The 15,165-nt window shown below is 39.5% G+C and overlaps 1 protein-coding gene across 6 annotated transcripts in view; it reads right to left on the bottom strand.

The window, feature by feature from the left end:
- Positions 1–15,165, bottom strand: part of ESRP1 (epithelial splicing regulatory protein 1) — a 55,271-nt gene that overhangs the window by 31,879 nt on the left and 8,227 nt on the right. For all 6 annotated transcript variants that reach the window (XM_028534041.2, XM_036031258.1, XM_028534043.2 and 3 more), the window contains exons 5-10: positions 5,977–6,075; positions 5,786–5,840; positions 4,442–4,552; positions 4,191–4,323; positions 4,057–4,099; positions 1,578–1,879 (exon numbers count right to left, since the gene is read on the bottom strand). In XM_028534041.2, the coding sequence (XP_028389842.1) occupies positions 1,578–1,879; positions 4,057–4,099; positions 4,191–4,323; positions 4,442–4,552; positions 5,786–5,840; positions 5,977–6,075 (743 nt within the window). The remainder of the gene's footprint in view (positions 1–1,577; positions 1,880–4,056; positions 4,100–4,190; positions 4,324–4,441; positions 4,553–5,785; positions 5,841–5,976; positions 6,076–15,165) is intronic.

Here is a 15,165-nt window from a genome sequence, read left to right as displayed (position 1 = left end):
AACACAATAGAAAACAAACATGGTTATAGACAAACGTGAGGCAGGAAATGGTCTGGCACCTACAGATCCTGCCAAATTGGTGGTGAGCAAATAGTTATAGAATGAAATATTAGTAATGAAAAGAGGACAGTGCAGAGCCTATGACTACTTCAAATCTTATTACACACATCAGTAGAAATGGGGGGCTGGAGAGGAAGCTAACCCCCACACAAAACTACCTTGTGTTAGTATCACATAGAGGTAGCATACTCTCCACCCAAACCAATCAATATAAAGTAGCCAAGGCCCTAGGGTAGTCCATTCCAGGTTATGATTTCCACGACACTGTTCTTCCAATGAAAAAATCTCGTATTCCCCCTCTAGTTTGGGAAGGATGTCTGTAATATTTGAATCCCAAAGCATGTACAGCTTATTTTACAGATTCAGATTTTTAATTTCATTTTTAACAAGGTACAGACTGATTTATTTTAAATCATAATGTACAATGGACTTTGTAGAAGCTACTCAAAAATCATTTCATAAACTCATAGAAATAATAGTGGAGTCAGTGTCCTAACTACTTGCAAAAAAGTCCAAAGGAGTCATTGGCTATGTTCTGCTACAGGGCCCAACAGAACAGGTTGAAAGAGCCTCGTGAAGCAGTCTATTGGGATCTCAGATACCAAGGAAACACTAACTGACCCTGGAAAAGAAAGATTCAGCTGGTAAATCAAGAAGGAAAGCCAAAAGCCTTGAGACCCTAGAGAGGGTTCCATGCCTAGGTCTTAGAATGTTTTTAGGAACTGATTTGTGCCTCAAAACAACTCTGAATTCTGAAAGTACCAGGGCAGAAGAAAACTTTGCCACCAGCAGCACGGAACTGATCAAGTTTACTGGAAAATAAATTTGGCAAGACATTAAAATTAACACTGAAATAGAGGACAGGCTGACAGTGACCAGAGGGGAGAGAAGAGGGAATTTCAGGGGAGAATGAGAAGGGTTTACAGGAACAAATTTAAAGGACACCTGGACAAAAACTAGGGGGAGGGTGGTAATGGGAGGGATGTGGGGAGGGCTGGGTGGGTGGGCTGGAATGGGAGTAAAAGGGAGAAAACTGTACTTGAACAATGATTAAAATAAAATAAAAAAGACATTAAAATTAAAAACCTTAAAAGCTCATACCCTATTTTCAGTTCTAAAGAAATCAATCAGAAATTAAGAGCTTTATAAGAATGTTTATCTAGAAATTCCTTATGGCAGGAAAAAAAAATCCAGATGTATAATAGAAATTTAAATTATGTAACTCTGTGAGACATATTAACTTAAATATAAAATTTTTCGGACATGAGTATACTTTCAAGATATTATTTTGAAACAGAATACAAAAAAACACATAGTATGTGTTCTGTGTGTATACAAGCTAACAGTGCTTGTTATCATTTGGTTAAGGAACAAGATTTTTTTCATGCGCTTACACTTTCTGTATTTTCCAAGTTTCATTTTAACAATGAATAATGGAGGGTTGTTTTCAGAAATAAAAAACAAAGAAAACAAAACAGGAATAATGCAAAACTGCCACCATGTTACTGAAAACCAACCTGCTGAACTTCGGCTGCTGTGCTCCTGAAGAGTTCAATGTATCTTTTACCCAACAAATCCTTATGCTTCCTCAGTGCGTTCTGTGCATACTCCTCACAAGCAAAGAGGACGAAAGCATCCCCTGTTGGCCTGCCGTCTGGGTAGGTCACAAACAGGATGCCCTCCTTCCCACCGGTGATGGGGCAATGCTGTCCAAAGAAGGCCACCACCTCATCAGCCGTGGCTGTGAACGGGAGCCCCCGCATGCGGACAATGACTTGATTTTCCTTGGAGAGAAACTGGGCTACCTCATTGGATGTACCTAGGGAACACAAATATTAGGAAGCATGGGGAGAAATGATTAAGACATCAACTTTACCAAATTAAAAATGGTAAAAGTCTAGGCAATGCCTTGAATTCAAAATTAAGACCCACACCCCCACCTGAATTTACAATAACATCCCAAGAAAAAAAGAATTCTCTTCCCACGGACTTAAAAGTTTTCCCCTACCATTTTCATAAAAGACCTCCCAGTTAGAGGGGTAGCCAGACAATTAAATTATGGACCAACCACCATATCATGGAGAGGCAATTAATCATCACGGTGGTTAAGGGCATAGGTGCTGAAGCTAGAATGTCTGGGCCTAGTCCTGGCTTTACCGTTTTACTAGGGCACCACTTCAGTGAAGTTTAACCTCTGTGACGTAGTTTCCTCATCTGTTAAATGAGGGTAAAATTACCTACCTTACCAATTATGAGAATAAGTTATTACATCTAAAGTACTTTAGTGATTTTTGTTATTATTTTTCTGATTACTTCTTATTAAGATTCAAAAATACTCAAGTAGAGAGAACAGTATAATAAATATACTTAGAAGTCCGTTTCAACATTTATTCTGCCTAACACAAAGAATATTGTACAGTATGACCACAGAGCAAATATTCAAATGCACATCATTTAAACTCATACACTAATAACATCGTCCCTTAAACCTACTGCCCACATACCATGAAATCCCAGACATTAAACCTGAACATTAATTAACTTTGCCATCTGCAATTTACAATGTTATCTACCACGGAAACTCAGGATCATATGGCAATTCAAAATATGCTTTACCCCTAATTAATATCAAGCATACTTTGGAAACTCTGGAAATAGTATTCAACTTATAGCTGTGAATTTGGAAGGCCTGGTTTATCTCAAGCAATAAGAGCCAGAACAGAATTATACGAGACAATTGTGTAAACAGGGTGCTGTTACTAAAGTTCTAAAACTGCAAAGGTCTTTTTTACCAGCCTATACTATAATGCAGGGATAAAAATTTTCTTAGTATTTAGGTGAAAGTCAACCTAGTATACTCTGGCAATAGGTGTGAACAGTCTCTTAAAAGGTCCATCAACAGTCTTTGATTCAACTACTTTTAGACATTCATTCTAATGAGCAGCACATACAGAGATACAAAAATATTCACTGTAACATACTTAGAGTGAAGAGTTGGAAATAAGCTTCAAAATGACCGACAGAGATGTTTAATAAAAACTAGCCCTGGCTGGCGTAGCTCAGTGGATTGAACGCGGGCTGGGAACCAAAGTGTCCCAGGTTCGATTCCCAGCCAGGGTACATTATTCCTGGGTTGCAGGCCATAACCCCCAGCAACCACACATTGATCACATTGATGTGTCTCTTTCCCTCTCTCTCTCTCTCTCTCCCTCTCTCTCTCTTTCTCTCCCCCCCCTTCCCTCCCTAAAAATAAATAAATAAAATCTTAAAAAAAAAATTTATGGTACATGTATTACTGAACAGCAGTTAATGTTTAAGAAAACTGAGTAACATAGGAAGATACTCATTATATTAAAAGGAGCAAGGGAAAACTTGCAATAAAAACTTACAAAGTATTTAGTTACAGGTATAGAAAAAATCTGTTGGACAAATCACAGTTAACACTTTTATGTACCTGTTATTTTTAGATTTTAAGGTTGTAAATCACTCAAGAATTAGACCAAGACTTCATATGTTCCTGCTTCTTTCAGACCATATTACTGCGAACACTACATATCCTAAAATACTAGAAGCCAGAAAGTTACCATGTTCATGGCCATGGACGAATTAAGGAAAATCGAGAAAAACTAGAAGCAGACATGCAACAGTTCCAGGCATCCTAATGCAGCTTTTGAAGGTAGTTTTCAGACTATTTACTTTCTTTCAAGAACTACTCTTTCCCTGTGTATGTGACTTTATATGACCCTTTCACCTTTGAATAATACTATTTTTAGCGGCTAGTTAACTACAGTTGATTGACTTAAGCTGTAGGCCAGTATTATGCATTATACTTACTGATACTATTGGACATGTTCTTCCTCTTATTAAAAAAAAAATAAGGTTGATTCCTAATATTTTACTGGGAAACAAAAACCATTCAAGACTATTTATCTACCCTTGATATTTAAGTAAAATTTTAGAGTCTTACTACAGCCACATTTTATAAGAGGCACTCACCACCAGCAATTTTAAGAAAATCTTCACCTGTTGCTTTGTAAACCTAAGAAGAGAGAGGGAAATGTAAAAATAGTTTCTGAGCCTTCGGAGGGTCATTCTGGAGACGTCAAGGGCCTCAGGCTGGGAGGCTGTACCTCAATGTAGCGGGTGCCCATGTGATGCTTGTGCCGCTGCAGGGCGAGGTCTCTGTGCTCCTCACTCACAAACCGAACCAGAGCCTCCCCGTTCCTTCGACCCTGGGCGTTCAGGCAAAGTGCTGCACCTCCCCTTTGAAGAGAACAGAGCGGAGAGCAGTAGGAAAAATAATACGGTCGGTAAAAAATGAGAAGAAACCCATTCTCCCTTTGGGATTGTTAAGTGAACTAGAGATTAAAGGAAAACCAACTTGGCAATATTGAGCCCTTTGAAGAATCTTGCAATATCTTGATCCGAAGACTGCCATGGTAAACCTCGGGCCCTGACTACTGTGTTGTCATCAATAAGCTCCATCTTGCTGCTGTGGATCAAGCATAATTTCAGGTTGCATGATTAATGCCAGTGAGCCTGAGCTATTGCCCCTTGGAAGACAATTTGCTTATTTTCACACGTGGTATTATTTATTTGGTGTTCAGATAGACTTTTAATACTGCCTGCTTTTATTTTGTAACCTAAAAATTACCGGGGCACAATTCAAAGTTATATTTTTAAGTACTTCACTATAGAAAGACAACTGGCTATGCAGATCCAACACGGCGGGCTCCCCCAGCACTTCATCTATCAGCTGAGTTGCTGCTTGCTTGCCACAAACTCAGAGGACCCAGTATCAGTTCACAGGAAGCAGAGCTCTCCCAATATCCTGATGGCCGGTAAGTTCTAGAACCAGGAAGGATAGATTCAAATTCCTTCTCCGGACTGGCCAGCACACCAGTAGGTTTTAAACCCAGTTTGACAGCAAAATCTAAGATCTCCGTGAAGCTGGCAGTTAACCCACACCAGGAATGTGCGTGCACACTCACAGCCTGCCATTAAATCACCTCCTCTATCAAATGAGAGCCATCACAGAGAATGTTTATGGAAATGCTTGGGAGTGCCCACACCTTCATGAGTCATTTGCAAATCACGCACAATATATTTTGACACCTTTGATGTTCTAGTGCTTCTATATTCATATTTTCGATACTCCTAGGACAGTTTCCTAATGAGTCACTTTCTCCACAACTAAATAGGCCTCAGAGTCTCTCTGTGGGCAAAGATGTCAGAAGTTTCTGTTCACGTCAGGCACCAGGCAATCTCACGGAATTCACTACAGTGATTTACAAACTCAAGCAGGTCTACCTGTGATCACAAACAGAGATACCACCATTTCATACTCCTCCCCAGTTATTTCCTTTGCTTTGAAGTAGAAGCTGATAGAGCATACTTTAAATTATCTCAGTAAAGATCTTGTGAACTCTTTTAAAGCCTATGATTTTTCCTTTGGAAGTTTTCCAGTGAGAGGATGGACAGTTCAGAGATGCTAAAATAAAAATCATAGACACAAACATATAATGTAGTTAACATCATAGTGACTAAGGATGTACATTTCATTAAATGTTAATCCTGACATCCAAGCACACTTTAAGATATAACATTCTTATGTAAAAGACCTAATATTGAAAAATGGATAGTCAAAATATACAGGGAGTTAAAATATCACAAAGTGAATACAATAAATCAAAAGGCTCAAATGGAATAGCACTCAAGTACTTACCAAGTGCCACTTTCAAATTTGTAATTCACTCTCTCTGGATCTGAAAACCTGTGATCTAAAAATGAGAACATACAAGTCATCATTTTTGTTCTTAGGGAGACAAAGCTGTGAAAGGAAATTCAAAGGTACAGGTGAGGAAAGGTGGGTGGGTTCAAATTCTAGGCCTGCACTGTTACTGCAGTGATACTTACTATAAGGCTCTGAAATCATTGCTAAAATTATATTCCCCATATCTTCAACTTGAGAGGCTCCATACCGGGAGACTGAACTATTCTTCTCTAAATTTAAACCTGAGAGATTAAGTCAAGGAAACATTTTGGGGAGGTAAAATGAGATTGCTTCTAACTTCAAATTAAACTCACACAGACCTAAAAAGCCAAGTACAATGTCAATGGACAATTCTTTTTCTCTTCTTCCTCTTCTTTTTTTAAGATTTTATTTATTTAGAGAGGGGGAGGGAGGGAGGGAGAGAAACATCAATGTGTGGTTGCCTCTCACACACCCCCTACTAGGACTAGGGATCTGGCCTGAAACCCAGGCATGTGCCCTGACTGGGAATCAAACCGGCAACCCTTTGTTTCGCAGGCCAGCACTCAACCACTGAGCCACACCAGCCAGGGCTCAACCATCAATTCTTTGAAATCTCAGCATGGCTGCATCCCATCAGTCTGGACTTCACCCACACTTCCTGCAGTCTCCAATGCTCTCTTAGGTAAAATGACCGCATCAACCCTGTCCTGAAGTTCTACCAGCAATAAAAATTTGTTTGTTGAGTAGTAGTAAATGCATGAATACTGAAATTTTGTTTAGTTTCAAACCATGAAGTATTCAACAAAGTTAACAGAATCCTTTATACATTGTTACAGCATGCACAAGGCAATGACTGTGCTAGCTTAAAGACACGGTTGTGTCGGTTAAGACCATAAGGTACTAAATTACATTTTTCAGCCTAACATTGGAAAAAGACACCTCAAATTACTGGTGACACTATTTTTGTGATGCCACCTTTACTCAGAACTTCCCTTCTAGATTTTTAGAGCCCTGTAGTATGGCCATCTTGGATGGCAACAAATGCTTGTTCTTTGAGAGTAAATTTGTGAGAAACAATTCAAGCCCTCAGAGACAATACTAGCCAACATAGCTCTTAAGAGAGTACGCTGTTTGTTAAGCCAGGAATGAGAAATGCATGGCTCAAATTGGGCTTGAGGGTGAAACCCAAAAGAAATTTTCACTAAGTTTCATGAATTTGCAATTTCTCTTAAATAAGCATGTATTTTTGTTAAGATAGTTACCTTAGGAAGCTAACAGTCATTGAAGTTTTTAAGTTTCAATGCTATAGTCACACTTTGTCTTATGTATAAATTTGCATTAATTTTATAATGTAGTGTAATGCATATAACAATACTGACTGGCCCCACGTTCCAGCCAGCCCAGTGAACCTCCCACACCTCCAGCCAAGACCTCACCAAAACGCTATATCAAATGGAACACACTGTAGAAATCATGATGTTCACATTTCACACATTTGCTGAGGATAAAGCCTACTTAACAAAGAAGGACCTGAGAGTACTCATGGGAAAGGAGTTCCTTACATTACTTAGAAAATCAAAGATGTTGTGAACGAAATCGTGGAACTGGACTGGGGCCAAGCTGGCAGAGTGGGCTCCAGGACTCCTCAGTGCTGGGCTCACCATGGCACATGACGCCCGCTCTGCTGCACCGTGAAACAGAAGGGAAAGGAGCAGGGAACACTGAGCAATTACTCCCACCCAGACTGAGTTCTCCCAATGGGCCGTTTAAGGAATATGTGCCCCACAGCTTCCCGCTGTTTAGGGATTTCATGAGCTGATTGGGACCCTTAGAACACATACAAGTAAAATCCCACCCCCATGTCACAAGAGAAAGAAAAGCCAATTAAAGCCAAATAAGCATTTTATTTTTATATTTATTGCCTCCTCTTGCTCTCGATATGCAAATTTCTTAAAAACAAACAAAAAAATACTATGGACTCTATATCTTCACAACTTTAAAATGAAACCAAAGATGTTCAACATTACTAATCATTGGAGAAATGGAAATCAAACCCATAATGATCACCTCACATCTGTCAGAATATCTATTGTCAAAAAGATAACTAAGTATTGGAAAGGATGTGGAGAAAAGGGAACATTCATATTCTTGTCAGTGGGAATGTAAACTGGTGCAGCCACTATGTAAACTATTTGGAAATTCATCAAAAATTGAGAATAGAGCTATCATATAACCTACCCATCCACTTCTGGGTAGTTAGCCAAAGAATACAAAAACACTAATTCAAAAAGATATATGCACCCCTGTGTTCATTGCAACATTATGTACAATAACCAAGATGTGGAAGGGATACAAAAGATGTGGTATGTACAGGGGTAGACCAGAGTAGGCTTAATTAAAGTTGTAATATGAATAATAAATAATGTTTCATGTACTCACAACTATAAGCCTTTGCTCATCCCTGTATACACAATGGAATCACTCAGCCATAACACAGAAGGAAATCATGCCCTGTGCAACAGTGTGGGGGGACACTGAGGATACCATGCTAAGTGAAATAAGTAAGACAAAGAAAGACAAGTATCATATGATGTCACTTATACCTGCAATCTTAAAAAAACAAAATAGATTACAGAGAACAGACTGGAGGGGAAGGGGTTGGGAGGAGGGCAAAAAAGGGGAAAGGAATCAATTGTATTGTGATGGATGATGACCAGACATACAGTGGTACACACTTTGCAGTATATATAAATATTGAATTATAATGTTGTACCCTGAATTAGACATGGGCTTGTGTACCACTTTTACCACAATTTTACAAACAAAATGAGTAGCCATCTGGGTGGTGGTTATTAGCATGTTTGCCTTATTTTATAATTTTCTGACTGGTAAAAGGATAAGAAATGAAGGGAGGTATTAAAAAAAATTTTGTAAGTAGTATTTTACCTTAAATGAGGATATACAATGTTAAAACACTCCAGAGAGCTCCCTTCCACCAAGCATTACAGCCAATCATCTGAAGAGTCAATTCAATAATATCCCTTTCCAGACTCCATGCAAAGTTCCTTTCCATCTCACCCCGCCCCCGCCCCCTCCTGCCTCCCTCCAGCAGAGACCTTGCATCACTTTCCCGCAGTGCCAGGCAAATCTACGTTGTGTTGTCCCTCACAAGCTACATGTCTCTGCAGTTAAACATACCGCATGTACAAAGGTGCCCATACGTTCCCTGGCAAACCACCTAACCACACTAAATTTCAGCTTATCTGTAAAGATAAGCCTAAACTGTGATCACCTTTGGTTCCCTGGGTGTATTTTGTAAAGATTAAATAACATAAAATAAGCCCAGGGCACAAAACAGGCATGTAATAAGTGATGGCCTTCCCCTTCTTCCTAGAACCTTTGGGTGACCGACTTTCATAACCCATTATATAATCACAGAGGGTCGCAGTTATGGCTGGAAAATCTGAATTTACCAGATGCCCATTTGTATACTCACAGGATAATCATCAGGCTCAAGTGGTAGATAATTTCTACAGCGCACACACACACACACACACACACACACACACAGTATCACACCCTTTACATCTTCCAGTGATAAAATAAATGTGCTGCTCACTGAAGATTTAGGAAAATCACTCCCAGGAGGTATTTAAACAACAGAGCAATGACAACCTGGTGGAGTCATTAAAATGGTCACCTGTGGGGAGGCTGAACTAGAACATGTTTATGAATTCAGCGCCATCTTCAAAGCCTGTGATGACAGGACAGAAAACCAGAACCAAAGGATAAAGATACTCTGGAGAGGCAACTGCCCTCAATTTCCTGTGGAGGACTGGGGAGGGGTGCTTTAAGGATCCTTACAGAACTATGAAAGATTAGCTGTGACTAGGCCTAGTCCATCATACCAGCTCTGTCACTGCCGAATAATCGTTTGGAGCCCTGCAACTCTAGTAACATTTTCAGCTTTGTCAGGAAAAAAGAGAATGGAGTGGAGAGAAACGTATCCAAGAAATGGAAAACAATCCTATTGTATAAGCCACTACTGGCCTGTAGGGCAGTTAAGTCTTCTCTGGGAGGGGTTTTCTGTATGCTCTCGGACTTTTTTATGGCATGCTGGCTCCTACCCAACCTGATCATGATTTAAAATGTCTCTAGACGTTGCCAAACGTTCCCTGGTGGGCAAAAAATCACCCTTCGTGGAGAACCAGTGGTGAAAACAAACGGTGACTTCACCCCTTAACCACCTATAGAACTGTCAGGAAAAGCTCCTACGTGTAAGAGACCATTACCAGACAAATATTTTTAAAGGTAACTGGCCGAACACCATCTATTTCCTTCTATTTTCACAATAGTCCTGCCAATAGTAAAACCAAACAGATGAAGAAACTAGAATTCAGAAAAGTGCTGTAACTCATTCAGTTTCCCAGCTGCTAAGTAATGGAGCTAGAATTATAATACAGATCTCGTTTGACTTAATTTCCTGCATCAAGAAGCTTTGCCTAATTTGTTTTGAGCAATACCTGGTGAAATGCTTTCTAAATGTATATGTAGGAGCCAAGTAATAGGGATAGACCAAAAGTAAAAATGTACAGCATCCTGTCTGTGTAGATATAGAATTGTAACTGAAGAATTATTTTTACTGAATTCTACTTTTTAATTAAGAATGTGTTCTATAGAGCTGTAAATCACAGCACAGGGAATACAGTCAACAGCATAATAACTGCACGGGGCAGGTGTATAGTTGAAATACCGGGGGTACCATTCTTGAAGGTACTTGCTTTTCTAACCACTATGCTATAGATCTGAAACTAAAACAGAATAATAGTGAAGCAAAATGTAAGTAGAAAGAAAATTTTTTAAAGAATATGTTCTAGACATTTGGCTACCTTGGTTCCATGTAACATGTCCCAACGTGTTTCTCTCTAAGTCATCACACACCAGAAGGATCAGCAGCTGTAAGCTCCTAACAACTTTTAAGTCGCCTAACCTCCTTCACACCCAAACCACCCCCATGCATACAACACACACACACACACACACACACACACACCTCTCTTTGAAAGATTTGTTCAATTTGTAATCCTTACCAGAATTCAACATGAACTAATGAACGGGAGTGAGGAAAAAAAGTTTTAGTACCCATTCTTTCCCCTATCAATTTATAATTACAGATTGAGTTGCTTGCTGCACGTCTGATCTTGAGGGCAGGCAAGATGAGTCTGTGCCTCCTGATTTATGGCTCGTCATGCAGCTTACTCATCCTGCCCTTGAGGCAGCCACAGCAGCACCAACAGGCTCAGCTGGCTTGCTGAACAAGAAGTGCCATGAGGAAGTGAGGAAGGGTAAAGTCGGCCAGGTGGGAACACAGCTAACGTTTGAGGCTACAACTGAGCAAAGTGCTACAGAGTTTAGAAGCCCAGAGACTTTTGTCTGTATTTGAAGACGAGTGTTTTCTTTAGTGCCACCTTTACCAAAACACATTTCAGGATTTAACCCACACTTTTATTAGCTGAAAGTAGATTTCACAGAGATAAATTTTACAAAGTTCATCAAAGTTCATTAGCTTACCCACTCAAAAAAGTTACCTTTCCCAAATGCCTGAAAATGGACACATCTGGTTCCAGAAGAACCAATTTTCACTTCTAAGTATCTTTTTAAAACCAGGCTTTTAGTTTATACCCAAGAAGATCACATATAGGAAATAATAAATACACTGTGGAGCAATTAAGTTTAAACTATAATTTAAATATCATATATTATAAATTGTATCCCAAGTCAAAATGTCAACTTGAGGCCATTTTCTTCCTGCTAGAGGCCCCTCAAATGACACCTTTGTTTCTGCCTCTTCTATCCTGTTTACTCATTTATTCATAGTATAACACAACTGCCTACATTGCCACACGTTATAATAAAATACCTGTGGTAATGAACAAAGGAATAGCAAACAAAGTATGGCAAGAGAAAAGTTTAACTAGTGCTCCACCTAAGAACCAAATTTGCTACAATTGTTTAAAGAAAAGTGGCAAATTACCCTTACATGAGTTGATAATTTAAAAAATAGGCTCTATAAAATGATCTGCTATACATTAAAGTGAGCTTTGAAAGAAGCCAATCAAGAATGCCTATGGGAAAGAGCATAACCATGAGCCAAGGCAACAAAAACATTTTTATACCAATAATAAATGCTGGAAAAACAATAGAAAACCATAGTTTTAATTCTATTCCTCAGAGGCTTCCTCTTCCCCAAGAGGGAAAAAAAAAAATCTACCCTAGCAAATATTATTGTAATGAAGTGACACATTGAAAGTCTAACAAAACTGACAACTCAATTATACCCTAGAGCGGGGGCCCCCAACACTCAGGCCACAAACCAGTGCCCGGTCCCGGCCTGTTAGGAACCAGACCGAACCGCAGGACGTGAGCTTGAATGCAATTCGCCTGAATCATGCTGAAACCATTCTTCCCAACCGCCCCCTCCCACCCCATCCCATCCCCAGTGGAAAAACTGTCTTCCATGAAACCTGTCCCTGGTGCCAAAAAGTTGGGCACCGCTGCCTCAGAAGAAATAAGATGGAAGTTGGGGCTAATGGGACAATAGAGAAGTTTAGGTAGATTTTACTTTAGAAAAAGACATTTATATGGGATAAATAAGGGAAGGGAGATTCCATGACAATAAAACAAGTCTTCTAAAACAAAAAATTATCCTGGAATTCCCAACTTATAATTTAAAAGTTATAATTAAAATAAACCACACAAAATAATCAACATATCTCTGAGTGCTAGCCAAGAATATGCAATATTTCTACTCCTTTAACTTATTACCACAAACCAGAGTATTTGCCGACTTGGCTCACATCATATGGGTATAATGCCAAAGATAATTTCTTCCCCCCTCTAGCTAACAAGGTCAGCCACTAGCTCAGCTTTACTGTACACTTGGTAATGTTTAAAATCCCTTTTATATGCACAATGTACCAAGGAGGATTCAGCACTTCCACATTTTAAGCAGGGCAATGAAGCTTTGTGAGACTACAAACGCCAAGTTCAATTAATCAAAATAAGCACACAAGGGCAGAATGAACCACACTCACAACACACAATATTTTACAAAAGGAGAGGTGAAATTAACCTTGAAATTTACCTGTACGAACATGTAGTTGATGCTTTAAAAGGTCTATATCCAGTCTTGCACAACATTAAAAAAATTTTAAGTGTAAAGCAGTTTAAATATTGTCTTAAATCAATAAGGAAGTCCTTTTCGAAGTTCTTGGCAGCTGCTTTCCTTTATCAGAGACACCCAACAACCTGGTGAGGTTTGAAGGATCACAATCAACTTTGGAGAGCATGCGGCAGGCTGGGGACTGGCTAAGTGGTTGCAGACACTGCCTCGTTATTCCTTACAGTGGTCATGCCCATTTTAAGATGGGACAACCGAGGTAGAAAGGTGCAGTAAATTCACCCTCAACACGTCTGACTCTGGAGCTCATGTTCTTAAGCACTTCACTATATATGAACACCTTTAATATGCAAAAAAACAACCAACCAACCAAGCCAACATTTCTGTGTCAGCAGCACATACACACAGCTCCTTTACCTCCCCATTGAGAGAAGTGGTGAAATAAACACACACACATACGACTAATCATTGGATGGGCAGGCGAGAATGGTTTAGTGATTTTTTTTTTAACCCTGATAATGGAAAGGATAAAAATGGTATTTGCTAATGTCAGTCAGCACTTACTGATGCAATACCCTATAACTGGCTAGAAATTTTACAAAATCAATTTCCCTTTCCTGCTGAATAGTTGACTCAGTTTGTGCTGAGGAAACACAGAATGTAAATTTATAAGGGAGATAATCTATTTTAAATGCCAGCCCCACCCTCTAGAATATTATCCCCTAGTTAATGAGCAGCGCATTCACCTGAGACTCAGGATCAAAAGCCGGCACTTCCAACTAAACTAAGACTCCTCCAAGCCTCAGTTCCCCCAGCTGTAAAAAAGGGTGACAGCACCTCCACTGGGCTGTTGTGAGACTATTGGTGGGATATATGCAGGAAGCATGACTGACAGCTCTTCCATCCGCCCTCCTTAAAAGGCCAGGCTTTATTAAAAATGAGTCCTTAGTAAAGGCTTGGCCAAGTGGAGTTAAACATAACAGAAGAGATCTGATTTATTAATAAGAATACATCAGTTCACAAATAACAAAGCTTACAAAAACAGGTCAAGAAACCAGAAGAAACTCATTCCATCCAACTTGAGAAGGATAAAATAGGATTACATACTCTATTCAAAAACTGGTTAACTCACTTATATAAATAGTCCCATAATCAAAATGTCCTTTGGCCAGGAGACAATTAGTATTAATTTCTATAAGGGATCCAAGACAACTTCTTCCTCAAAACAAACAACAACAAATCACAGGGGCCCCAAGCCCTGTCACCACACCCTCACCACCTCACCTGATTGAGTAAAAAGCTTACAAAACACCACCCACAGCTCACCTACTGACTGAGGTCTTTCCAGCTGCGACTGCACAACTCAAAAAGCAGGTGACAGCACGGACCCTGGCATAACTCAGGCCCAGCGCTGACTCCATGGGGTTTTAGAACTAACACAATGACAACAGAGGGAAGTAGGTGCTAAAATAACAAAATTCCTAAAACCCATTTTTTTTAAATCAAAGTCATCACACTTTTTGGTTACACAGCACCTGATACAAAGCTCTCATTTGGGAACACCAGGGATAAAAAACTGAGGCATGCATGGAGGACACAAGTGACTTTCCCCGGAAAGCACAGCTGCATACTCTCTTCCCTGTCCCTTTCCAGGAGTTGGCAAGAGCCTCCTCCCCCTGCTGGTTTACCTGGTGGAACAGGTAATACCTCAGGAAGAAGTGACTCTCCTCCTACTTGGCAAAACCACCAAGGATGTGTAATGACCATCTTTATGTTCTCAAATTTAGTGCCAATTCCATATTACAAAAGAAAATGTTCAGTGGTCTGAAAGAATAGGGCAGCTCTTTACATCAGACACTGTAGAAATCCTTTGCATAGATAAGGATAAGCTGATAATCAAATCTGGTATAATTGCTTTTGACCTGAGGAATTGATTTGGTGGCCTACTCAGGTAAATAAAGGATTCCTCTGAACAGGAGTCATAAAACAACTGATCACAGTAGCAATATAAAACAAAAACCACTGCTAGGAAAGCTTAATAATATTTCTTACCTGCTGAATGAGGAAAAAACATGCAAAGACACATTAATGAAACCATTTAAGATTAAAATCCACTTCTTACCAATAAAACTATAAATCTAAGACTCTCCCTATGTAAGCCAAAAAGAAA

This window comes from Phyllostomus discolor, chromosome 7, assembly GCF_004126475.2.
Source record: "Phyllostomus discolor isolate MPI-MPIP mPhyDis1 chromosome 7, mPhyDis1.pri.v3, whole genome shotgun sequence".
Classification (NCBI taxonomy): Eukaryota; Metazoa; Chordata; class Mammalia; order Chiroptera; family Phyllostomidae; genus Phyllostomus; species Phyllostomus discolor.
Note: the sequence above shows the minus strand (reverse complement) of the source record. Positions and strands in the feature narration are given on the sequence as shown.